Source organism: Chrysemys picta, chromosome 2 (genome assembly GCF_011386835.1).
Source record: "Chrysemys picta bellii isolate R12L10 chromosome 2, ASM1138683v2, whole genome shotgun sequence".
In the NCBI taxonomy this organism is placed as follows: Eukaryota; Metazoa; Chordata; order Testudines; family Emydidae; genus Chrysemys; species Chrysemys picta.
The window spans coordinates 152,840,553-152,866,488 of NC_088792.1; the positions used below are offsets into that span (position 1 = coordinate 152,840,553).

General features: G+C 44.1%; 1 protein-coding gene across 2 annotated transcripts in view; it reads left to right on the forward strand.

The window, feature by feature from the left end:
• The window catches only part of LOC101939408 (pyroglutamylated RF-amide peptide receptor-like), a 101,152-nt gene extending 80,098 nt beyond the window's left edge, over positions 1–21,054 (forward strand). For both annotated transcript variants that reach the window (XM_005285214.3, XM_065584420.1), the window contains exons 2-6: positions 6,113–6,271; positions 8,860–8,921; positions 13,042–13,277; positions 15,132–15,229; positions 18,963–21,054. In XM_005285214.3, coding sequence (XP_005285271.2) covers positions 6,113–6,271; positions 8,860–8,921; positions 13,042–13,277; positions 15,132–15,229; positions 18,963–19,369 — 962 coding nt within the window. In that variant the 3' untranslated portion in view covers positions 19,370–21,054. The remainder of the gene's footprint in view (positions 1–6,112; positions 6,272–8,859; positions 8,922–13,041; positions 13,278–15,131; positions 15,230–18,962) is intronic.
• Positions 21,055–25,936: the final 4,882 nt, after the last annotated feature.

Here is a 25,936-nt window from a genome sequence, read left to right on the forward strand (position 1 = left end):
GCTTGTTCCAAACTTCCGGCATTATCCTCCCATCGTACTGTAACATCAACCACCACTGCTGTATCTCCTTTTATAAATATAATATCCGGCTTTCTTAACTCACCCTTACTATTTCTCAAATGGGGCTCTATCATTGCCTTCCACCCTAATTTACCAACCTTATCCACAACTGCAGACACTACTCTATTATGCCTTTTTATCCTAGCATTCTTAGTCTTATAACATTGTCCTGAGATATGGGGAACAGTCTCCCGCACTTTACCGCACCATCTACAAAGAGCATTCACACCTCCTCTTCCTCTTGCTAATGTCTCCCTAGTAGGATAAATATTTGCCCTAAGCTGCAATGCTGCGATATACGCTGACGATTTAACTTTACTAGAGTTTCTAAAAATCAAATTACTAATTAAATCATTTTTAAAATATTTTATCCCTATTCCCTGACATCTCAGTTCCGACCATCTTAAAAATTCCTCTTCCCTCCATTTCTTGGGATGAGATGTTACTGCACTAAATGACAATATTTTATCCACAAGATTTTCTCCTGCATATAGATAAGATAGGTCCATCCAATCATCTCTCGAGACAATATGTCTCCTCCATTTACGAATTAACATATTTGGGATTTGCACACTAAACTTAGTGAGAGCTAAACCACCATCCCTACCTCTAGAATAAAATATCCCATCTGTGGTACACTGAGGTAAATGTAAAATCTCTTTAACTATTTTTCTAACTAACACATCAAGATCGTCTAAAAGATTAAAAGGGGGTTCTATTAAAAGAAGATTATAAAATAGCTTCGGTAAGATGTATGTCTGTAAAATTAATATTTTTGGGGCCGGTTTTAATGGGGCCTTAATTAAATTCTCACTCCAATCTTTCAATTTTTCTTTAAGTACCGGTCCCCCTACACCTATCCAGGGATCTATTCTAGCCCCTAAATATTTTTCAAAATCCCCTGGTTGAACATATTCAATCTTCTCTGACCCTATCTGCCAATTATCCTTAGGATTAACTACATAGGTTTTATGTTTAGTTAAAATGTGAAAGCCTTTCGTTTTCTTCACATTAACAGAGAGATTAGTATTTTTACAAAACTCCTCTAAGATACCCAAATTTTTGATCATTCCTTTATATGAGCTACTTAAAATTGCCACATCATCGGCAAAAGCCAATGACGTGACACTATTACCCTTAACATAAAAACCACTTCCTTCTACTTCTAATCTAGTTAAAAGGGGATCCATAGCAATATTAAACAAAATTGGGGACAACGGGTCACCCTGCTTGACCCCCCTCCTAATTAAAATAGACTCAGTAGCTTCATCACCCACCCATACCCTAGTTGTGCAATTATCATAAAGGTCCCTAATAATATCTATAAAATGTTCATCTATACCAAATCTTCTCAACCCGGCTATTATATGTCCGTGTCCCACAGAATCAAATGCTTTAGCCAGATCTACGAACACTATTGCAATTTCATTCCCATTTCGTTTAGCCCCTTTAATCAAATTATCTAATATAGCAATATTTTCCTCACACCCAGGGGCGGATATAAACCCTTTTTGTCTACTACATATCTTAACTGTTTCCACCAGTCTTTTTGCTAATATTTTGGTATAGATTCTAATCCAAACTGACCCAATTGTCAATGGTCTCCAAGATGTTAACTTCTTCATTTCCTCCTCATCTTGTGTCTTTGGTATTAAAATCGTTCTATTTTTCTTAAATTCATCTGGTACCTGTCTATTTAGAAACCATATATTAAAAATTTTTGTAAGTATTAAGGAGTCTAAATTAAAAATATCCCACAAATTGCTCACTTTTACTTTATCTGGGCCAGGAGCACTATCTTTTCTTATTTCTGTTAAAGCTATTCTAATCTCATCCACAGAGATCGGACTCATTAATATATCATTATCCGCATTCTCTGTGGATGATGGCCACCCTATCATATTACCATGTCCAATTGTTCCCAAAATATTTACATAGTATTCCTCAATTTCTTTCATAGGGATAGCACACTTAGCCTTATCTGGCTCTCCCATTATAATGCGAGTCAATCTTCTTCTATCCTTATCAAATAATTGTTGATAGAATTTATACTTAGCTTTCTTTGTAGCATATCTCCTAATTGCATTAAATTGCTTCCTTCTCCCCTCCTTTCTAATCTTCCCTTTTCCTTTATTCCTCAACTCTATTTGACTTTCATTTCTAGGGTCCTGTCCCTCTACTAATGAATAACATAATTTTTCCAACATTGCCCATCCGAGAGCTTTTGTTAAATCCTCCTTTAATAATCCTTCAATTTCCCCTAAACTATTTATTATTTCTCTTCCCTCCCTACTTTGTTTTCCCCGTTTACATATTTTCTCCACTAAATCCACTTCTGGATGTCCTTTTAGTGGGAAAATCCTCTCTCTTGGGGGCGGAATTTCTAATATATTTACTCTAATGTCCTCTACCTCAGTCACTTCCTCCCTATCTCCTGTTACCACTAACTTCTTCTTTGCTAATTCTCGTCTTTTATCTGATATTTGTTTATTCGTTTTGGTCCTCATCTCGCTCTCAATACATTTATTTATATTCCTTTTCCCAATATATTTCCTTTCCAACTGTATAAGCTGCGCAACCTCATCTTTAGTCCATATATGAGATCTAGTCGATCCCTCTTTGATCTTACTTTTAGCAGCCATATCTTCTTTTCTTTGCTCATTCCTCACAGCAGGGTGTCTATGTCTACAGTGTTGGCTCAATCCAGATCTAGTATGAAAACCAAGCCCACAGACCGAGCACGTATGGCTCTTCATTGGGGTATCCGCCTTCTTGGGTATGCACTTGGGGTAGTGGCAAGCTATATTATGATATTGAGAAGATTTTCCACATTTACTACATACAACTCGTATGGCTTTACTTTTATGAACCACATTAATGTGTTTGGCCCATTTACCAAATGTTGGTAATATCTGGGGACATATTGGACAATTAAAACTATCAACGGGATACTCTAAATAAAAAACCCCATCCTTCCACGAACTACTTTCTAATATATTTATATTACTACCAATACTGTTAAGATCCTTATTACGATCCCTATTAAAATCAGTACTTGATTCCCTAACATATGGATCATCAAATGTACTTAAATACTTAAAATCTGGATTAAAACTGTCCATAGTTAAATCATTAAAAGTGTCCCTTGTAAAAACCATCGGTAAGATAGATAAAATCTCCTCACCATGATCATCACAAACATTCTCCTCTACCTCCTCTCCATGCTCCACTGGGAGGACTTGATTCTCACTCTCATTCTCATGAGACTTCATTATAGTCCACACCATTTTATCCATTGGTCCAGCGACCCTGATCACATCCCTAATATATTTAACACTGTCAGCCGGGGCATCAAAGCCAACAGCGGGGGCGTTATTAACCCGGTCCAGCGCCAATCCGGTATAAAAATATAAATTACTTTTTTCCATAGCTAAAAGATTTACCCTTCTCAGGGGGAAACTAACCCTTTCCAGGGGGAAACTAACCCGTACCTGGGGGAAACTAACCCTTTCCAGGGGGAAACTAACCCGTACCTGGGGGAGACTACCCTTACCAGGGGGAATCAACCCGTACCTGGGGGAGGCTACCCTTACCAGGGGGGCATCCATGTGGCACCATATGGGGCTGCCCAACCCCGTCCCACACCCCACTGAACGTGGGATGTGGGTTCGTCCTCCGCAATCCGCCTGGCTATCCAAGCCAGTTACCGACTCTCACCACGAGGAGGTAGCGGTTGGACTTGCAATCCAGAGGCTTTCCTCAAAGAGGGGTCCCAAACAGCATAATGTCGAGCTCTAACGGGCGTGTGAGAAAAGGCTCAGATCTTGGTAGGGGTTGCCCCTATTGACCGGGCTCACGCCCACCCCCACCTCACCGATAACCCATTCTCTCACTACCCTCAGGCAATGTTTCCGTCCAAGCCCGACAGCTGAGAGGGTCCAGAGACGCATGGAGAGCCATTAAGAGAGCCATTAAGCCTCCCTGCCTCTTGTCCCCTGACTGCCCCCTCCTGAGACCCTCCCCCCATCCTAACTGGCCCCCTAGGACCCTACCCCCTACCTGTACCCTGATTGCCCCAACCCTTATCCACACCCCCACCCCCAGACAGACCCCTGGGACTCCCACGCCCCATCCAACCACTCCCCACCCCCTGACAGCCCCCCCCAGAACTCCCAACCCATCTAAACCCCTCTGCTCCCTGTCCCATTGACTGCTCCGATCCCTCTCCCCACCCCTGCCCCGACAGCCCCCCCCCAGAACTCCCAAACACCCCCCCCCGCTCCTTGTCCCCTGATTGCCCCCTCCTGGGACCCCTGCTCCTAACTGCCCTCCAGAACCCCACTCCCTACCTAAGCCTCCCTGTTCCTTGTCCCCTAACTGCCCCCTCCTAAGACCCCCCCAAACTGCCCCCCAGGACTCTACCCCCTACCTATACCCTGACTGCCCAAAACCTTCTCCACCCCCCCAAAAAAGCCCCCCCCCGAACTCCCGACCCCCCCCATCTCTTGACTGCCCCCTCCAAAATCTCCCTGCCCCTTCTCCTGCCCCCTGGCCCCCTTACCCTGCCGCTCAGAACATGGTGTTGGGCTCTGTGCGGAGCCGGACACGTGGCTGCGCTCCCCAGCGCAACACACAACCCGGTCCCTGCCCCTGCACAGTGCTGCCGGAGCGGGGCGCTGGGCAGCAGGGGAGGAGGAGCTGCCGAGGCCCAGTGCAAACGGCCCGGCAGGCCGGCCGGCTCAGAATGCAGGGAGGGAGGGGAGGAGGAGCTCTACAGCTGCTCCGGAGTCCAGCCCGGCTGCGGGGGAAGGGCTCTGGCTGCCAGAGCCCCATGCGAGTGGCTGACTTTCCTGCAGCCCTCCCAGCCGCGCCTCGCTCTGCATGGGGGGGAAATCCCGGACATTTTTAGTGATTTACAAATTCCCCCCCAGACGCTATTTTTAACACAAAAAGGAGGACATGTCCGGGTAAATCCGGACGAATGGTAACCCTAATCCAGTGGTCGAAAGTAATGTGTCAATTGCACATTATCCTACACCTGCGTGCAGGACAGAAAAGCATTGAATTCATATTGCAATTAAGCAGAAGCCTGCTGGACATGTGGCTGGATTCTCTCCCCTGTTTTCCTGCCACTTTGCAATGCTCAGGTGGTGCCCAGTGGCAAGAATCTGTCTCTAACTGGCTCGCTGAGATTTTCCCAGCATAGAAATGCCTGCATACTCCTACTGACCCCACAGTCTGGTGTAGGAGCATGTCTGGGCGGGGGATAGAGCACACCTGAGCTTGGCCAGTTCTCAGCTGATGCCTGGTCCCTCGGGGACCATACTACCTAGTGTATTTTAGAGTAGCCTTTAGGCCTGACTTAGAGCAGGGCTGGGCCAAGGCAGCTAGACGGAATCAGGATTTTTCTGTTTGCTGGCAATTAGAAACAGAAAAACAACAACCAGCCACCGCCACCTGAGTGGGAGGGTTGTTTGGGGTTGAATGCAAAATGACATTTTCTGAAAAGTTGTGGCAAATCCAAAAGTCAAAAAAATAGTTTGGGGTCAAACTACATATTTTATTTTGACAAAATTATTTGGACAGTTTTTAAACATTTTTGATTTAAAAAAAAGTAAAGAAAATTTTGAAATGGAAAGTCATTTTGAACTGAAAAATTCAAACCATTTGCTCTGTTCCAATTTTTCCCCCCGATCAAAACAATTTGGCGAAACCTGCAGGAATTCGTGAAATGTTTCCGTGGTGTTGAATCTCCATTTTTCACCAAAAATAAGTTTTGGCTGAAAAATTTCCCCTAACTCTAGTTATCACCAATTCCTTGACTGTCCCCTCCTCTCCTGAGCTAAGTAGCTCTCTGCACAGTAAGGAACCTGGCTCAGGTTCTTTGACAACCCAAAGATTAAAAAGAAGTCCATGCATAGAGGATAATCTGAGTTAGAATTGAGCCACCAGTGTGAATGAGGGGCCTGCTGAAATTTGCTCCCAGGCCTTAGGGTTAGGGTTTATTTCTGCCATGAGCGCCAGCACACTAAAATGTGTCTTTCTTTTCTAGGCCCCTTTGTGTGCAAGATGGTCCCCTTCATTCAGACCACCGCAGTTGTGGCCAGCACCCTTACCATGACATGCATTGCTGTAGAGAGGTACCAAGGAATAGTTCACCCACTGAAGATGAAGAGACAGTACACAAACAAGAGAACCTACAAAATGCTAGGTATGGCTGTGTATATATGTAGGGTAACTGGTAATGGGGCATGGAGATAGCCCAGTACAGACAGTTTGATAAGAAGTGTGAGAATACTTACAAGGGGAGATAGATTCAATGTTTGTAATGGCTCAGCCATTCCCAGTCCTTATTCAATCCTGAATTGATTGTGTATCAATCTGTCTGTACTGGGCTATCTTGATTATCACTTCAAAAGTTTTTTTCTCTTACTTAATTGGCCTCTCAGAGTTGGTAAGACAACTCCCACCTGTTTATGCTCTCTGTATGTGTGTATATATATCTCCTCAATATTTATTCCACTCCGTATGCATCCGAAGAAGTGGGCTGTAGTCCACGAAAGCTTATGCTCTAATAAATTTGTTAGTCTCTAAGGTGCCACAAGTACTCCTGTTCTTTTTGCGGATACAGACTAACACGGCTGCTACTCTGAAACAAGAGGAATCCGTAGCTAATGCCACATTAAAAGGGGATATGTTGCAGAAGGAGACCTCACACAGGAAAGAGTCCAGCAGAATACCCCTCGGGCTACTGGGAGGAATGTACACAAAAGCAGCAACTCCCCCATTTGTTCATAGGGGACTCCCTCAGCACTACTCTATCCTGCTCTGGGGTGCTCCGTACTACTGATGAGTCTCTGCTGGGGGAAGGTGGTAGGTGCTCTCATGGGGGAATGCAATGGTTCCTCCTGCCCAGGCAAAAGAGATTGTGTGTGTGTTGTGGAGGGGTGAGCAGGGCTTCCCCAGCCCACTCCCTAGTCCCTAAACACCCATTCATCAGCAGGCAAAAGATAGCCCAGCAGCACTGCAGTTATCTAGTGTGATTTTTGGCTTTACAGCATTCAGCAGCTTGGCTTACACAATGCTTGATCCTGCCTCCTCTGAATCAATGACAAAGCTCCCGTCAGCAGGGCAGGGTCGGGCTCACCATAAGAAGAACTTGTTGGTTCGGGACTTCTTGCATGCTTACGGGGTTTTCTGTTTCCTTCCCCTGCCTGCATAGAGGGCCAGCATACATAATTCTGAGAACTATGTCAATCCTCAAAACAGGGCTTAAGTGGGACTTCAGGGTGCTTAGTCCTCACGCTGGCTCTGCACAGGGCAAAGTTCATCTTCCAAGAGAAAAAGAATCTGTATTACCTGTGAGTTTGTTAAAGGGAAAGAAAATCCTTCAGCCTGAGTTACACCATGCCAATATGACCCCACTGATTTCAGTGGATGTAAAAGGGGGCAGGGTATCTCCCTTTGTTTGCATCCCATATCTGGCTTTGTGCTGGCTTCAGGCAATTTTTCTGAACGATCGATGAGTATTTAGCACTAGACAAAGGATGAGACACAGAGCTCAAGAGGTGGGGAACTTTGTGAGCTCTTAAATCCCTCTGAAATGAAAACATAATCCAGTTTCCTGGCACTAAAATAATCTGTTGGGGTCTCAGAAACACACGCCCTCACAAAAGGCTGCGGGGAGACCTGGGTGAACTGCACAGGCTCCATTCATCTTATCTCAAACCCCACAGTGGGATGACATTTCTTGAACAGTTGTACAGCGGGTGCAATTAACAAGAAAATGCCCATTCACCACCCCCAGTAGTTACATCTAAGGTTTGATCCGACGCCCAATGAGGCCAGTGAAAAGGCTTTTGTTGACTTAATTGACATTTCCTCACACCCACACAGTTATTTCCCAATATAACTATATGGACTGTTGTGCAGATGAAACAATACAAAGTTAAGCAACATGGAGTGAGACACTTTTTTCCAGTCCTTTTTTAAAAAGTATCCAATATATTGGGCCAAATTGGGCCATGATATACAGTAGCTCCAATGGTATAAATCAGGGCAAAACTCATATTTACAAACACAATGACTTTCCCCATAACCAAAATTTCATTGCACGTGAAATTCACCCCTACGCAGAGGGCTAACGCAAGGTCTATGCAACTCTTACATCCCATTTGAACCATATTTTGAGCACTTAAATGGTGCATGACCCATAGTAGAATTTCAGCCTTCAATCTTATTCTGCTGATTTATCAGTCTCCTTTACTCACACTGAGTAGTGGTTTTCTTTAGGATAGCTCCATTTAAATCAATGGCACTATTTCCAAGGCAAGATATTACTAAGCATGAGCAAGGGAGGCAGAATGAAAGCATCATGTGATTATTAGTTTGGAACAATTTCCTTACTCTGAACATTTGATTTCAAGTGATTAACATCTGGAGTTGGCTGGATCTGGAGACTGAAATACCTTTCATTTTAAATCAGGAAAGGTGTAAAGGATTAGATATTAGATTTTTAATCTGTAACTGATTCACCTTGACAACGAGTGAAGAATTCTCCACAAAGAGAGGTAGAAACGCCGTGTGAGCCCTGCAGTTATGCATAATTAACAAAGTGAAAAAACAAGATGCTTTTTGATTCGCAAGCTCTCAGTTATTAGAAATCTAGAGCCTCCGCTCTTTCATTCTAGCCAATTCACTTGGCAAAAGTAAACACAGACAAATGCCTTGAGATAAATGTTGAAAAGTAACTGTCATAATTGAAAGAATTAATTCTTCCTTTCTTCTCTCTTTAAACAGGATTCGTATGGACGATTGCAGTCATTGTTGGGTCGCCCATGCTGTACGTTCAGACTCTGGAGGTAAATGCCAGTCACCTATTCATGGAAGAGAATGCTCATCTGAAAACTGCCACCAAGTGTTATTGTTAGGGTATGCCCACCTGCAATAAAACATCCAGGGCTGGCCCGTGTCACCTGATGTGGGCTGTAGGGCTATGACATTGTAATGTAGACATTCAGGCTTGGGCTGGATATGTCCACACTGCAGCACCTGTAGGCATACAGAGCTAGCTTTGATCTAGCTGGTTTAAATAACAATAGCAGTAAAGCCATAGCAGCCTGGGCTAGCTGCTCGAATACACACCCTGGTGGGCTTGTATAGTCCGTCCTGCTGTTGTTCCACTGCTATGTTATTCGAGCTAGCTAGATCAAAGCTAGCTCAGATATGTCTACACGCACTGCAGTCACACCTCTGACTGCAGTGCAGATAGGCCCTATGAATCCTTGTGCAATAGTCTGATGGCTTCACTCGCAAAATTCTTTGACTGAGATCTTGCCACTAAGAAGCTTATGACAGTAGGATTGGCAGGCAGTATATGTAGCACTGTTATCAGATAGAGGGGCCTGATTCTCCTCTCCAGAGTAATCCCAGTGACTCCCGATTTACACTGGTGTGAGAGGAGAATCAGGCCCAGAATGAATAGTAAAATTTTCCAGGGGGAAATCAGCAGGTAGTTTCAAAGAATGATGCTTCTACTGGATGTGAGTCAAGCCACCATTGCCCACGGGTTTGTCCCTGACACCAACTTTAATCACAGTTAATTGGGGTGTCTGAATACAAAACAACTGGGAACTCCTCTCCTTTCCCTACTTTCCAATGTGTCATTGTAGAAGTGGGAATTATCCGTGCCCAGTGGCACTGCGCATTGCTGTTTTATATGACAAACAGAAGTAGCATGATTTAAGATATCAGCACTTAAAATCTCATTCTGCACTACATTTAATACAGCTTAGACAACGGGCCAGGTTCCCTGCAGTCATATATCAGTATAGCTTCGTTGTCTTAAATGGAGCTCCACCAATCTACACCAGCCAGTCCCTTAGCTCTGTTCTTCTAGGGTGAATCAGGAGGCGCTCCGAGGGTTGGACCCCAGCCTAACTGAGATCAGAAACTGTCCAGATGCAGTTAAATCATTGTCAAGGTTCCTTCCCCACTCTTAACTTTAGGGTACAGATGTGGGGACCTACATGAAAGCCCCCTAAGCTTATTTCTACCAGCTTAGGTTAAATTTTAATACTCTGCCACCACCAAGTGCTTTAACAAGAAACAGGGAAAGGACCACTTGGAGTTCCTCTTCCCCCAAAATATCCCCCCCCCCAAGCTCTTACACCCCTTTCCTTGGGAAGGCTTGGTAATCCCCTCACCAATTAGTCCTGGTGAACACAGATCCAAACCCTTGGATCTTAAAACAATGAAAAATCAATCAGGTTATTAAAAGAAGAATTTTATTAAAAGAAAAGGTAAAATTCATCTCTGTAAAATCAGGATGGAAAATAACTTTACAGGGTAATCAGATTCAAAGAGCCCAGAGGAACCCCCTCTAGCCTTAGGTTCAAAGTTACAGCAAACAGAGGTAAATCCTCTAGCAAAAGGAACATTTACAAGTTGAGAAAACAAAGATAAAACTAACACGCCTTGCCTGGCTGTTACTTACAAGTTTGAAATATGAGAGACTTGTGCAGAAAGATTTGGAGAACATGGATAGATGTCCAGTCCCTCTTAGTCCCAAGAGTGAACACACCAAAACAAAGAGCACAAACAAAAGCCTTTCTCCTCTCCCCCCGCACCCCTCCCCCCAGATTTGAAAGTATTTTCTTCCCTTATTGGTCCTTGGGGTCAGGTGTCAGCCAGGTTACCTGAGCTTCTTAACCCTTTACAGGTAAAAGGGTTTTGGTGCCTCTTTGCCATGAGGGATTTTATAGTATTGTATACAGGAGGGTTGTTACCCTTCCCTTTATAGTTATGACAATCATTATGGCAAATGTCAAGTGTGTAAAACTAGTGAGTTTTCATAGAGGTAATGAACCAGTGAGCAGATATTTGGGTGAAATGGACAGTGTTACATTAGTTACATGCATAAAACATAATGGGAAAAAAATCCCATTAGCAGACAGAGAGAACTATATCTCAGCTGTGCAGCTTCACTGAAGGCATACTCCATTTCATACTTATACCAATGGACCAATGCCAATTTACAGCAGATGACGAGCTGGCCCAGAGTAATTTAAATGCCCTGCTAGGAGAAGAGCTTTGTGTATGTTCGAAAGCACATCTCTTTCACCAACAGAAGTTGGTCCAATAAAAGATAATACCTCACCCACCTTGTCTCTACTATGAGAATTAATTTTACAGATCTGAGTGCTTATTTAAATACCTTCCTGCCAGTAGCCTTTAAAAAAGAAGGTATTTATGTTTTCCAGACAGACAGCAAAGATGGGCATGAAATGCGTGATTAACTCCCATTCCCTCTGCAAAGCCAGTTTCTCTGCTGCATTTTGCATTGTTCCCTCTGCCTCTTTATAAGCATCGTATCTTAGCAATTAGGGGCTTCTTCAGCAGTAGCACATCAGTTTGTAAAGCAGCATCCTCACTGATAAACCATGTCATTCATTTTCCACTTTACATGGTCATCAATATATGCCAAGTGCTAGGCCTGTCTGAGTTGTATCTCACTATAACTCTACAGCAGACAGAACTATAAAACAGATACTCTAGTCTGTAACAGAAACTTCCAAGACGCAGTATGTAAGTAAAATTAAGTAGGGAGCCAGCAGAACTAAGCTATTGCTGTATTCATCAAGGGGTGCCATGCAAGGGATTTGACATCTAGAGCAGGGGAGACAGGGAAGGCAAGATTCCTGGGTCTATTTCCTGGTTCTTCTTGTGACTTTGAGCAAATCACTTGGCCCTGAAAATGATTCAAGGGCTGAAAAAAAAAAAACCTTCCGGCAAGAGACTTAAGGAACTCCGTCTGTTCAGTTTATGAACAAGCTCAAGAGTTGACTTGATTACAGCGTATAAATACCAACACTATAGGGCTCTTTAATCTAGTGGAGAATGGCATAGATAGAACAAGAATCAATGGCTGAAAGCCAAAGGCAGACAAATTCAAATTAGAAATAAGGCACATATTTTTAACAGCGCGTGTGAATAATCATTGGAACAAATGGAAAAGGTTCAAAAAAGGACAACAAAGGTGCTCAAGGGTATGGAATGGCTTCCATACGAGGAGAGACTAAAAAGATTGGGGCTGTTCAGTTCAGAAAATAGAGGGGCAGATTAAAAAGGTCTATAAAATTATGAGTGGTGTGGAGAAAGTGAATAGGGAAATGTTATTTAACCCTTCACATAAACACAAGAACTAGGGTCACCCGGTGAAATTAATAGGCAGCACATTTAATACAAATAATAGGAAGTACTTTTTCACACAATGCACAATTAACACCTGTGGAACTCCCTGCCTGGGGGGAAGTTATGATGGCCAAAAGCATAACTGGGGTCAAAAAAGAACTAGATAAGTTCACGAAGGATAGGTCCATCAATGGCTATCAGCCAAGATGGTCAAGGATCTAACCTCATGTACGGGGAGACCATAAACCTCTGATTGCCAGAAGCCAGGAGGGGAAGACAGGTATGGATCTCTCCAAACTCCCCTGCTCTGTACACTTCCCCTGAAGTTTCACTGCCAGAGACAGAATACTAGTGGACCATTGGTCTGACCCTGTATGTCAGTTCTTATGTAAAGTGACAATTTAAATATAAGCAACAAAAATCTTTTAAATCTTGGTGTTTCTGGTTTGGGTTCAATTTCAAGGTGTTGTTCTATCTATCTACCTACCTAGCTTGGGGTTTTATACCGTGGCCCATCACCATGGTATCTGAACATTTTCTACGTAAAATCAATAGCAATAGCAAAGTCCACAGTGGACTACATAGTGTCTCTGGCACTCCTCCCCCCTTCTTGGCTTTTTGTTCGTTTTAGATTTGATTCGTTTCCCCTTTTTTTATTTATTGTCAGTGTTGTGTCATTCTTGTTCACATTGATGTTTATTTTCTCTGCCATTCCCTATCTGATGCATTGATCATCTCCTGTAAGTCTCTGATCTTGTATCTTTCTCCACTCCACCCTCCCCCCCTTAGGTGAAATATGACTTTCTCTATAATATTCATCACGTCTGCTGCCTGGAGTCCTGGCAGAACATTGAGCTGCGCCGAGCCTATGCAATCTTTATCCTGGTGGCCTTGTTTCTGGTCCCACTCACTGCCATGCTGATGCTCTACTCCCGGATAGGATACGAGCTGTGGATCAAGAAACGGATTGGAGACTCTTCAGTGCTGAATGCCCTGAGTCGCCACGAAATGGCTAAAATAACAAGGTGGGTAGCCGCCTGTCCTGCTGGCTTTAAATGGCACAGAGATAGGGTATGTCTACACTACCCACCAAATCGGCGGGCAGTGATCGATCCAGTGGGGATCGATTTATCGCATCTAGTCTAGACACGATAAATCAACCCTCGAACGCTCTCCCGTTGACTCCTGTACTCCAGCTCCACGAGAGGCGCAGGCAGAGTCAATGGGGGAGCAGCAGCAGTCAACTCGCCATGGTGAAGACACCGTGGTAAGTCGACCTAAGTACGTCGACTTCAGCTACGTTATTCACATAGCTGAAGTTGCGTAACTTAGATCGATTCCCTCCACCCCACCCCACCCCAGTGTAGACAAGGGCATAGGGTTGCCAACTTTGGTTGGATGAATTCCTGGTTTCATCACATAGCATTATCTTTAATTAAAGATTCATCTTTAATACCTAGAGACTCCAGGACAATCCTGGAGGCTTGGCAGCCCTAGACCAGAGGAGAAGCATCACAGCTTAAGCGTGCATGCGAGAACTAGTAGGCAATGTTGGCAAGTGGTTAGAAGAGAGGACTAGTCATCTGGACTACTGGGTTCTATTACTTGTTTATTGACTTACTGTAGAACCTTGGGCAAGTCCTGTAGGGCTGATCCAACACACACTGAAGTCAATGAGAACTCTTCCCATTGACTTCAGTAAGTGTAGGATTAGACCTTTCATTCACGTAGTACCTAGAAGCTCCAATCCTGGGTCAGGACCCCATTGTGCTGGGTGCTGTACAAACACAGAACAAAAAGAACTCACAATTTAAGGAGTCGCTCTATGGTTCAGTTTCTCTCTCTGTTGCATAGGCCTGCCACTTAACTCCCATGGCTGTTGGGAAGCTCAACCCAAAGAACCTTCCCCAGAATTTTGGCTGCCGTTTGTACTACACCTGTGAAATTCTTTTAGGAGGTCAGATTCCCACTCCCACCCTTTGCCCAGGAGACCTACAGAGTGATGCTCAAAGGGAGAGGCATGAAAGCGGCACAGTCAAATGGAGAGCATATAGTCGTGGGCACTACTAGTGGGCACTGATGCACCATAGAGGCCTATTCGGCTAACCCTGAAGAAACAAAGGGAGAAACAAAGAGCTGTCAGAGGGAGGGAGGAAATTTGGAGTGTCCCAAGAAGGAAATATCCGGAGCCTGGGAAGCCTCTAGGGATTCAGCAATTCTGTTGAGGCCCAAATAAACACCTTGTCCTGATTCTCCTCCGACACCCGTTTTGCATCAGTGTAACTCCATTCGCTTCCGTGGATACCTCCAGATTTACATCAGAGTCAGTGAGAGCAGAATTGGGCCTCTGAGCTTTCTGGGTGCTTATCCAACTGGAAGCAAAGTTGCAAACCTTTCAGGCATTATCCAACCCCTCTAGAAATTATATCAATTTCCTGGCAGATGAAAAAAATGTTAAGCAGGCTGGTATAATGGACTAAAGTGGTTGTGATGCAGTCAGAAGAATTTCCATACTAGTAAACCAGTGTTCAATCTACTTCAGAATTCTGACTCTGACAATGGCCGGTATTAGCTGCTTCAGAGGCCTTGTGGCAATGAGTTCCATGGGTTAATTTTGCATTGTGTAGGAAAAAAGTGTTTCCTTTTATCGGATTGGTAGGGGTTTTTTTATTGCCACCTTTCAATTTCATTGACCATCCTCTTGTCCTTTATCAGGAATGTGAATGCTTTACAGTGAATGCTTTTTACTCTTCTAGCATCTGAATGCAACTAGCCTATTTCTCTCAGTACAAATGATCAGGTGCTGAATTTCTGCTTGCCTCCTGCTATAAATGTCTCCTTGTCAGCTCTCGCTCTCTGTCTCCAACGGCTTCCTCCAGGAAGAAGAAACGAGCCGTGATGATGATGGTTATTGTAGTGCTGTTCTTCGCTGCGTGCTGGGCACCTTTTCACGTTGTCCACATGTTGTTTGAATACAGTGAGTAGATATAAATTGAACTGATAAAAGAGTGTGTGTGTGTGTGTGAGTGAGAGAGATCCTAAAATTCCTGAAATGACCAATACAAATAAAACAAGAGACATTCCCTTGAGAGAGTAGCTTTGCTGCCATTTCAGAATAGTCCATTAGCAGCAATATATGCTTAGCTCTTCTAGTCATTCTTCATAACTGCATTGCTTAAGCCCCTTGATTTTTTTTCTTAATGGTCTTCTCTGAACTCTTGTCTGTTTGTCCATATCTTTCCGATACCACATTGTCCAGAACTGACTGCAGTATTGCAGGCATTGGAGATGATAGCTAAGGGATAGTGTACACAAGGAAACTATTCTGCAAAAACTATTCCCAAATAACTCCCTATAAGGACACTGTATTCTGGAATCACTTTATTCCAGTGTAATTACTGCATTTCCAAAAAGCAGTAATTATTCTGGAATAAAATCCCTTTAGGCTCAAGAGAAGGAGCAATCAAGTCTCTTTATGGAGTAATGACAGCTGGGAGGCTACTGCCCAAGGCTCTAGGCTGCATGCCAGGTTAGAGCTATGCCGTGTGGACTGAGGGGTTCCCTGATGCAAACACATGGCTAGGATATGGGCAGCAGACTCTGTGTTGGAGCAGAAAGCCTGGGGATGGAGTTGTGAATGTGGCTCTGAGAGGAAGCAGAGAGACAGAGCTTCTTGGGCACAGAGCTCATTAAAGTGGCAGACTTGGGAACTTCTGAGCAAGGAAACTGTCTACTGTTGTTTCAGAGTAGCAGCCGTGTTAGTCTGTATCCGCAAAAAGAACAGGAGTACTTGTGGCACCTTAGAGACTAACAAATTTCCAGGGAGATAGGACTTGGTGTTGTCTGGTTTATTTACAAAAAATGTACACAAAGAGTTGACCTGACTTGCAGTAGCAATTTCTCAACCTAATGGAAACAATCCTACAAAGTCCTGAACTTTAGCTAACAGCTTGGGCCAGAGGGGAAACACTATTATCTAAATTGAGTAGAATGCCTGATCCATTTGTTTTTGCCTGGCATATGACTTTGAGGACAGCCAAGAGCACCCACTGTTTTGGAGTTACCTGCATTACTCCTTGTATTTAGACATGAGCTTGTCCAAAAACCTAATTCCAAATAGCCTTATGCTCTTTGGGTGGCCTGAAATCTAAATCCATTTGCAAATGTTCCAGTTTCTATAATGGGCGGGACCCATACACTGAAGGCAAGATCAAACCAGATCCAAATTTTACAGCTTGAGTCCAACTCCAATTAGGGGAGGTCTCCAGACAGAGTGGTCCTTTTGCTCTCTTAAAAAAACAACAATACTGCTATGGCTAAGGACTAAATACACCAATTACACCCACACACTCTAGCTTCTCAGCAGAATTCAACATAAGAATTGAATGCATCGGATGAATGAATATGATGGATCATTTCTGCTCTCAGGTCCACCATCCTAAATTCAAAGTAATTTCCCCTCCCCACACCCCTGCCATCAGTGGTGTTATTCTGGCTTTGTGCGGACGAGAATGAGATCTGAATCTGGCCCAGGTTTACAAGTAATTGAAAGCAGTAAATCACAGAACAACGAGCCAGATGGTGTAAATCAGTGTAGCTTCACTGAAGAAAATGCAGCTATGCCAGAAGAGGAGGAACTGGCCTGATATTTGCCAAACTTGTCTTTCCGCATGCACAGCTGAGTTCTCCTTCCATCCCCTTGGGGATGTTGAACATTATAAAAGAGAAGATTCTCAGATAGCTGGCAAAAGAGGCTGCCTTGCCTCAGAACAGCATGTAATTCACTGATTAGTACAATGTGACCATAGACAGCTCCTCAAAATCCTGCCAACTCAACAAGGTCTCACTCCACACATGAATGATCAGAACATCAGCTGACAGCCTCTGTTACACAAAAGCCATTCCAATTCATAAATGCAGCCTATCTCCATATATAAAAAAAATGTATTCAGGCACATTAGTCAGTCTGTGGCGGCAAGGCAGCGATGGGTGGTTTTGTAACAATACCCATACATGCTGTGTTATTAAAGTTACTTGAAAAAGTGGCTTGAACTTAGGGATGGAAGCTAGGGAGTTTCCTGCAGTCTAATACTAGTTCTGCCACCGATTCACTGCATAGCCCTAGTCAAGTTCTGCAACTTCTCTGCCTCATTTTCTCTAGCTGTAATACTGTGATAACATTTTCCCATTGTAAGTGGGGTGTTGTGGAGATTAACTGGGTTGAAATTAACACTATGCAGACAGGCAGCACAGTCCTATTTTGAGGGATTCAATGGGACTTCAGTAGAGGATAGGCCAGCGCTTAACAGCCCTGCCATAAACACTCCCTGGAAGGTCCAGTTGTGATGCAAGTAGTGTTGTGATCAAGGGGGGAGGGGGAAGCAACATTTTCCCAATTTAGCCCTCAATATGTTTGGCTGGGCCTGTGATCAGTTTCCCAGTTCTCTTCAAATATCCGCATTCCCCACCTCAGCACAGTACAGACATAGGGCCTGATCCTGTAAACCTTTACTCAAATGAGAAGCTCAGCTAGTGTCAATGGGACAACACATACATGTAAGGGCTCTAGCCCTTGTTGGTACACCACCTCTCCTAAAAACTAGATCAAAGTTAGGATTGGCCAAAAATTTAGCAACAAGCCTAGTTTTCAGCAGAAAATTGGGTTTCTGACTAAACAAAAACAAGGAGTCCTTGTGGCACCTTAGAGACTAACAAATTTATTTGGTCATAAGCTTTCATGGGCTAAAACCCACTTCATCAGATGCATGGAATGGAAAATACAGTAGGCAGGTATAAATACACAGCACATGAAAAGATGGGAGTTGCCTTACCAAGTGGGGGCATCAGTGCCAACGAGGCCAATTCAATCAGGGTGGATGTGGCCCATTTCCAACAGTTGACAAGAAGGTGTGACTATCAACAGAGGAAAAATTATTTTTTGTAGGGACCCAGCCACTCTCAGTCTTTATTCAGGCCTAATTTGATGGTGTTAAGTTTGCAAATTAATTCCAGTTTCACGTTGGAGTCTGCTTTTGAAGTTTTTTTGTTGAAGAATGGCGACGTTTAAGTCTGTTATTGAATGTCCAGGGAGACTGAAGTGCTCTCCTACTGGTTTTTGAATGTTACACTTCTTGATGTCTGATTTGTGTCCATTTATTTTTTTGCATAGAGACTGTCCGGTTTGGGCAATGTACATGGCAGAGGGGCATTGCTAGCAGATGATGGCATATATCACATTGGTAGACTTCAACGAGAAACAGCAGAACTGGAATTAATTTGCAAACTCGACACCATCAAATTAGGGCTGAATAAAGACTGGAAGTGACTGGGTCACTACAAAAAATAAGTTTCACTCCATGCATCTGATGAAGTGGGTTTTAGCCCATGAAAGCTTATGCTCAAATAAATGTGTTAGTCTCTAAGGTGGCACAAGGACTCCTCATTGTTTTTACTGATACAGACTAACACAGCTGCCCCTCTGTAACCTGACTAAACTAAGTCCTGTCTGTAAGTAATGCATAGGCCTCATGTTGGCCTCTTGCACAGGGGTGAGCTTCAACCTACTTGCAGTGGGGGCATGTTGAAGGACTGGAGACGAGACTGGTGAATGATAAGGGAAGGGAGCACGTAGTGTAGCAAACAGAAAGATGTGGTCCTAATAGATAAGACCCTCTGGTTGGTTCTTTCTAATCCATTCCCTTGCTCCCCAGATAACCTGGAGGAAAGCTACGATGATGTCACCGTAAAGATAATCTTTGCCATCGTCCAAGCCGTCGGGTTCTTTAACTCTTTCAACAACCCCGTGGTCTACACTTTTATGAACGAGAACTTCAAGAAGAGCTTTGTGGCTATTCTCTTCTGCAGCTTGCGGAGCCCCGAGCCAGCCGACAAGCAGGAGAGCCAGCAGCTGGAAAGGACCAAAATGGGACCCTGGAACTGTGGCATCAGGAAGGAGGGCAGAAGCTTGCACAGCCACCTGAGTGCAGAGAACCTGGAACTGAGACTCTGTGAGCGGGTGCCGTCAGCGAAGCTGGAGTCAGTGCTTTCAGTGGCGGTCGTTACCTACCCCATGGTGAGCGCCCATAAGGAGATACTGCCCACTGGACAGTCAGCGTGATCGCTACTGACTTCAAGTACACACTGTGCTTCATGGACCAGAATAACTTTGCTTTAGGGAGCAGTATCCAGTATGCAGCTCAAAGTAGTATCCAGTTCAATGAGAACCAGTAACACTGAGTGCTTTACTATTTCCAGGGTTCTGTTTAGTCGTTGGTTTCTATATTTCACTCTAATTTCTGGCTGCCCAACTCTCCAACTCAAATGTAACCTGTGGAATATGGGACCAGGTATGGACGGATTTCAGAGGATAAAAGGCTGCCAGGTTTCCAAATGGATGGGAAGAGAGGGAGGTAGAATGTTCCTTTTTTAATTATTGTTGTTTTATTCATCTTCCTTCTTGAGCTGATGGTTCCATCCAATCCCAAAGAAATCAGGTTAATTGGGGCTGGACCAACAAGGCTTTGAGCACCTTTGGCTCCTTGTCTTTAGTAGGTGTTGAAGGTGCTTTGCACCTTGCAGGATCAGACACACACCCCCGTAAATTAGAAGCTGGAAATGCATGAACTATGGAAATCTAGTTTTAGGAACCATCTGCTCTCGCCTGACTCACAGACATGGGGCTGGGGGTTAGCATGCTCTATGCAGAGGGCCTCTTTCACGGACTTTGCTCAGGAGTCCACGCTGCTAACAGCTGCCTGAGCTGACAAAACGATGTTGCATCCCATGGAGCCTGCTGCTGCTCTCACACAGATCTGACACCAGTGTGTGGAGCTGGGCAGGAAACGGTTTCTCCAGCCCAGGCGTGTTTCTGAGATTTCAAAATTTTTTCCCATTCCGAAAAGTCAAAATTTCCAAAATTTTCACGAATAAAAAAAAATCTAAAAAAATTAATAAATTCAGATTGGAACCGTTGAAATATTTTGTTGTGATCATTTTTCCCCTAACAATAAAAATACTTGATGATTTAGCTAATAACAAATTTAACTAAAATTTCACACACACAAAAAAAAGCCTTTTTGAACCAGAAAATGAAAACTTTCCTTGTCAAAACAGGACTTTCCAACCATTTTGGAAATACAATTCACAAATGTTTTGAAATGGGAGATTCCTCAGCAGCGACCCTTTCCCGGGTACAGCTTCAGTTTTGACGAATCAGCATTGTCAAACAAAAAGGTTTTGGCTGAAAATTCCTGACCAGCTCTACAGATGTTGCCCCATTTACTTCAGCGAAGTTACTTCTCATTGCCACCAGGATGAAAGCAGACTAAGGCCCCATAATTCTGAATGCCCGTGAGGCTGTTCTGAAACAATAGGGAATGACCAGCTTGCCATATCAGCACAGACATTCATCATGTGCCAGGAGGAAAGGCTGATGTCGGTTTTACACTGGAAGCTACTCTTCTAGTGCATATTGCTGCTGCACTTGCCTGCATACTCTAAAGTCAATAATGTACCTGCCTCGCAATGCTACATAGTAATTACTGGTTTGAGGTGGGTTTTAAGTGTATTGAGATCTTTTCCTTATTGTGAACATTCACTAGCATCCATGCCTCTTACTGTTGTAAAGCCTTTTCTTTCCAATGAGAAGAAAAACTTGCTTTTGAAATGCTACATGGAATTGGCCCCTGAAGTAAAAGTTTACACATCTTTGAGGCTTTTTTTGTTTGTTTGTTAGGTCAATTGTTATTTTGGGTTCTATGTCAGTTACATGTTTGCAGAATAAACTGATGACTGAGAACACCAGCACCGGCCATGTAGACTATTTCATGGGTAGATCTCAAAGGACTTTACGGAGGTGCGTCAGTGTAATTTTCCTGATTTTACGGTTGCAGGGAGTTATGGAAGGAGGAAATGAAACACAGGGTGTTTGGGACATTTAAAATGATGGATGTCAAGGAACAATCCTTGCTACCTCACCCCTTCACAAGGAACTTTCACTAAGGAAAGAACCATCACAAAAAAAATCAGACAGAGAAAAAAATCCAGTATGGATTAAATGTTATATGTATTGTGGTAGTAACTAGGAATCCCAGTCATGGACCAGAATCACACTGTGCAAGGCACTGTACAAACACAGAATAAAAAGGTGGTCCCTCCCCTAAAGAACTTACAGTAAGTAAATATGTATTCAGAGGTGATGTATAAAATGACAGATGGATTAGGCCACCTTAGGGTGGGGAACTGTTACCACAAGGGGCCAGAAGAAGGTGGCTATCGAAGTAGGAGATGCCCTACTTTAACTCCCACCTTCTAACACCTTCCTGGTAGCTGCTTTTCCTGCTGTCTCCTGCTTTTATTCTCGTCCCTTTGGGACAGAGTTTCACAAGCTCAGTTCCCATTTAGGGTACCTCTACACTGCAATAAAAGACCCACTGCATGGCCACAGTGGGCCTAGACTCAGGCTCCGAGGTCTTGGGCTGTGGGACTAAAATTTGCAGTGTAGACATTCCGGCTTGGGTTGTTGTTTTTTATTACAGTGTAGGGGTACTCATAGGTACCACAGTGAGTGAGCAGAATTCCACAGCTCAGTACAACTGGTGCAGAATGCTTTTGAAGAAATCGGTCCCCGGTTGTGGGAGCTGAGAACTAGAAGAATCTGACTGTTGGTATACAAATTACAGTACAGTGGTTTAGGTCCCCTTTGTCCCATTCCCACATCACCTCTCCCTTGCTCCCCTCATCACACACTCTCACAGCCTTTATACCCATTTGGAATCACTAGGCCAGATCTCTGGCTGGGGTAAGTCGAAATAGCTCTAATGAAGTCAGTGGAGCTACACCAATGGAGGATCTGTCTCCACTGAGTCTCCATGTTTCTTTCAGGAAAAAAAAAATCAAAAATTTATGGAACAAAAAGGGGGAAAAAAGCAGGGTCTGGAGTGGGAGAAAAGTGAAAGGGTGCAGAGGAGGATCTCAAGAGAAGGAAAACAATTCAAGGTTTTTTTCCTGGTCCTGCTTTCAGGCAGAGGCTCTGGAGGGAAGCCTGTGATCAGAGTGCATTCAGCAGACAGACAGCCTGGAGTAGGATGGGGTGAGTTTTGCCTCTCTGTTTTAAGGAGCAGCCTGCTTCATCTCTCTCTGTTTTGGGTGGTTGTGTGTGATCGTTCTGAATTGAGACAAGATGGGTGAGAGGATATGTTTCAGTGGACAAGTTTCTGTTGGAGAAAGAGACATGCTTTCAAGCTCCACAGAGCTCTTGTCTCTCTCATATCCTGGGACCAACACAGCTACAACAACACTGCAAACATCACTCTGAATTATAAGAAATAAAGTAGTGTTACATTGCAAGCTTCCAACAAAAGTACTTTTATCTATCTCTGTTTGGTATGCCAGGAACATAGCAGACCCAAAGGAAGATGGAGAAAGAACAAAATAAGGAGGGAGTTAAAAAAAAGTAGAAGGAGAGAAAATGGAACTGAGAGAAGTGGGGGAGTAGAAGGTGAGGGAAAGGAATAGAGAAAATAGGAGAGCACTCACTCATAGACTTTAAGGTCAGAAGGGACCATTATGATCATCTGGTCTGACCTCCCGCATGATGCAGGCCACAAAGCCGTCCCTACCCTTTCCCTTGACTCTGCTGTTGAAGTCCCCAAATCCTGTGGCTTAGAGACTTCAGTTAGCAGAGAATCCTCCTGCCATCGATCCCTGCCCCATGCTCACCTACCTCTAAGGTTAGTCATGTGTATTTGTATTCTGTTTACTGGTACTCCTGAGAGATCTAACACTCAGGCTGGCAGGACAGAATTTATTACCATGCACTGCTGAGCCTTCTTCTTCTTCATGCTTTTGCATGGTAGATGCCAAAATATTCATTGCCCAGGACCCCTGCAAATGGCCCTGTCTCTCTCAAGCTGCTTCCCAGCACTGACAAGTAGCAACAGCTACACTGCTGCAAGCGGCACTAATTGGTCCTTATGTTGGTAGCCTTAGAAATCTAGCTATTTACAGTTACTTGTGCTGTAGAAGGACTCGGGAGGCCATACCTGAGGCACATCAACAGTTAGCAGAAGTGCAACCTGTTATCTGGAGAAACAGAAGACATGGGGCACATCTACGCTGCCATAAAAGACCTGCAGCACAGCAGTGTTTGGCCTGGGCCAGCTGACTCAGGGTTGCAGAGCTCAGGCTGCAGAGCTATACAATTGCAGTGACTTTGGGACTTGGGTTGGATTCTGGTCTCTGGGAACCTTCCCCGTCATGGTGTCTCAGAGTCCAGGCACCAGTCCAAGCTCGAACATCTACACTGCAGTTTTATAGCTCCACAGCCCAGGCCCCCGTCAGCTGATCCAGACCAGCCGCAGGTCTTTTATTGCAGTGTAAACACGTTGTCCCCAGGTCTCTCAAGCCAGCGCTATTCTGCAGCACTGAATTCACACAATTTTTAAACAATAAAAAGTTAGAAAAGAATCATCCGTTTCTTATCTGTATTAAGTAGCCCCTAGATGCCCCAGCAAAACAGAACACCAGCAGCCATCCTCAGTGGTTACAAATCACAACTGTACTGGAAAATATTAACTGTTCCTAATTCAGCGCAAAGCCCTGTTATCTCATATAGACGCCCATATCAATGAATCTGCACACCCAAAGTTATATCTGTATTACGATAGCAATTATAGACCCCAAATGAGTTTGGGACCCCATTGTGCCAGGCATTTCACAGACACATAGGTCTAGACAAGACAGACAAAGATGTATAGACTCTTGGGGGCATGGGCTGTCATTTACTATGTGTTTGTATAGGGCCTACTACAATGGTGGCTGTGACCTTTAGGCATTAAATGTTAAGTAAGAAAGGGAGTATTAATAGCCCCATTGTACAGATGTGGGAACCAAGGCACAGGGAGACAGTGACTTGCCCAAGGAAGCCTGCCGCAGAGCTGGGAATTGAATCCTGGGTCTCCTGGTCCCAGTCCAGCACCTTAGCCACAAGCCCCACCTTCCATTTGGTTTGCCTATGAAAATCCTTGTTTCGTTCCCACTGCGAGGGAAGCTGGCATTGAAGCAGGGATGGAAAATGTATCCCTCTGCTGCTCTATAACTATGCAGAGGCCACGCACAATCTGAGCCCCCATCTTTAGAACATGCTACGCATTGAGGTTCTGTTGTCTGTGAGCACTAACACAAATTAGAATTGGGGTGATGTTAGTGAGTGTGGTGAACAGCACCGGGCTCCGGTATCCACAGGAGAAGAAAGCCCATTTGTTTTGTTCCACAAATTCAGAGTTTTTTTGCTCGGGTGGTTCTGGACTATTACCGGCCTCTAAGGTGCCTTAGAAATGCTCTTCTACATCAGTTATTGGACTGCCCTCATTACCAGAGTATCAGAGCACTTTCCAGTAGTGCATTAAGCGACGTGACGAACATCTGTCATGTGAGGTTCATTCTCTTTCTCTCTCATTTCACTCAGAATTGCTTGTGCAGTGGAGTGGTTTGTTTTGGTAGGGTTTTCTTCTTCTTTTTTTTTTTTTTGGATGGCATTGGTTTTTTTGGTTTACCTTCCCATGTTCTCAAGCTCCAGTGTTCGCATGCAGAGCCCTTTCCCTAACTGCCAGGGTGGCACCTCCTTTCCCCATGAGAACGGGGGAGCACACCAAAATAGAATTTTCATCTCCTGGTTCAGGTGCTGCTGATCTTCAGAACCGTATGCTGGATGGATCTTAATGGCATTAAGGCATCAACATAGGGCCAGATTCTCCTCTCACTGACACCCTTGTAAATCAGCAGTAACTCCATTGAAGTCAATGAAGTTAACCCACATCTAACAGAGAGCAGGGCTGGCTTTTAAAGTTTTAGATGCGAGACAACTCTTCCAGTTAGCTCTCTCTGCGTCAAGGAAAATACAACTGGAAGGAATATGAGTTTGACTCCCTGCCAGATGTAGTGTCAGCTTCCCATTGTGTAGCCTGCCAGCTTGTACAGACACTGCTCTCTATACCTTCTGGGGAATGAAGAGAACTGCTAAATCCTACTGCCTGCTTTGCCTGCTGCAAACCCAAAGTATGAGCAAGCTCCTGCAGCTCTCCACTGCCAATCAGTCCCCTCGCAGAGTGAATTCTTTTCCATATTCAGCAAAAGCCGGCTCATTTTTTCACTGAGCCAACCCAGTCCATCACTCTTCACTGACTTTCCAGGTTTCATCACAAGTGAGAGAGCTGCTATTTCTAGCTTAGATTGCTGCCTATTGTGTTACAGTAGGATCTCTTCGAGTTGAATTCACTCCTGTGCAAAGAGCAAGCACAAGGCCGATGAAATTCCACTTAAACCTTCAAAAATGCGCTTGTGTGGTGCATTGGCTTTGTACTGGCACAGGTGTGAATTTCATCATGTGTGCCCCTGTGAGATGTGGGTCAAAATTACCAAAGCACAGTGATAGGCACTACAGAAACACATCAGAAAGGAGTCATTTTATATTGCATGTGTATAAACCCAGCTCCTCTTCTGGGTAAAGCTGCACTTAGTTAACAGGGTTTCCTTCTTACAACCTGGAAAACAAGAACCTAAAGGTGATGTATTTTTAAATTCTGCATCCACAGACGTGGGAAAGAAAGGCACCCCACTATCATTGGGGATCATCTCTATCCCCCTGCCAATGCAGGATTAAGTCTGTTCCCATATGTGCATTAAA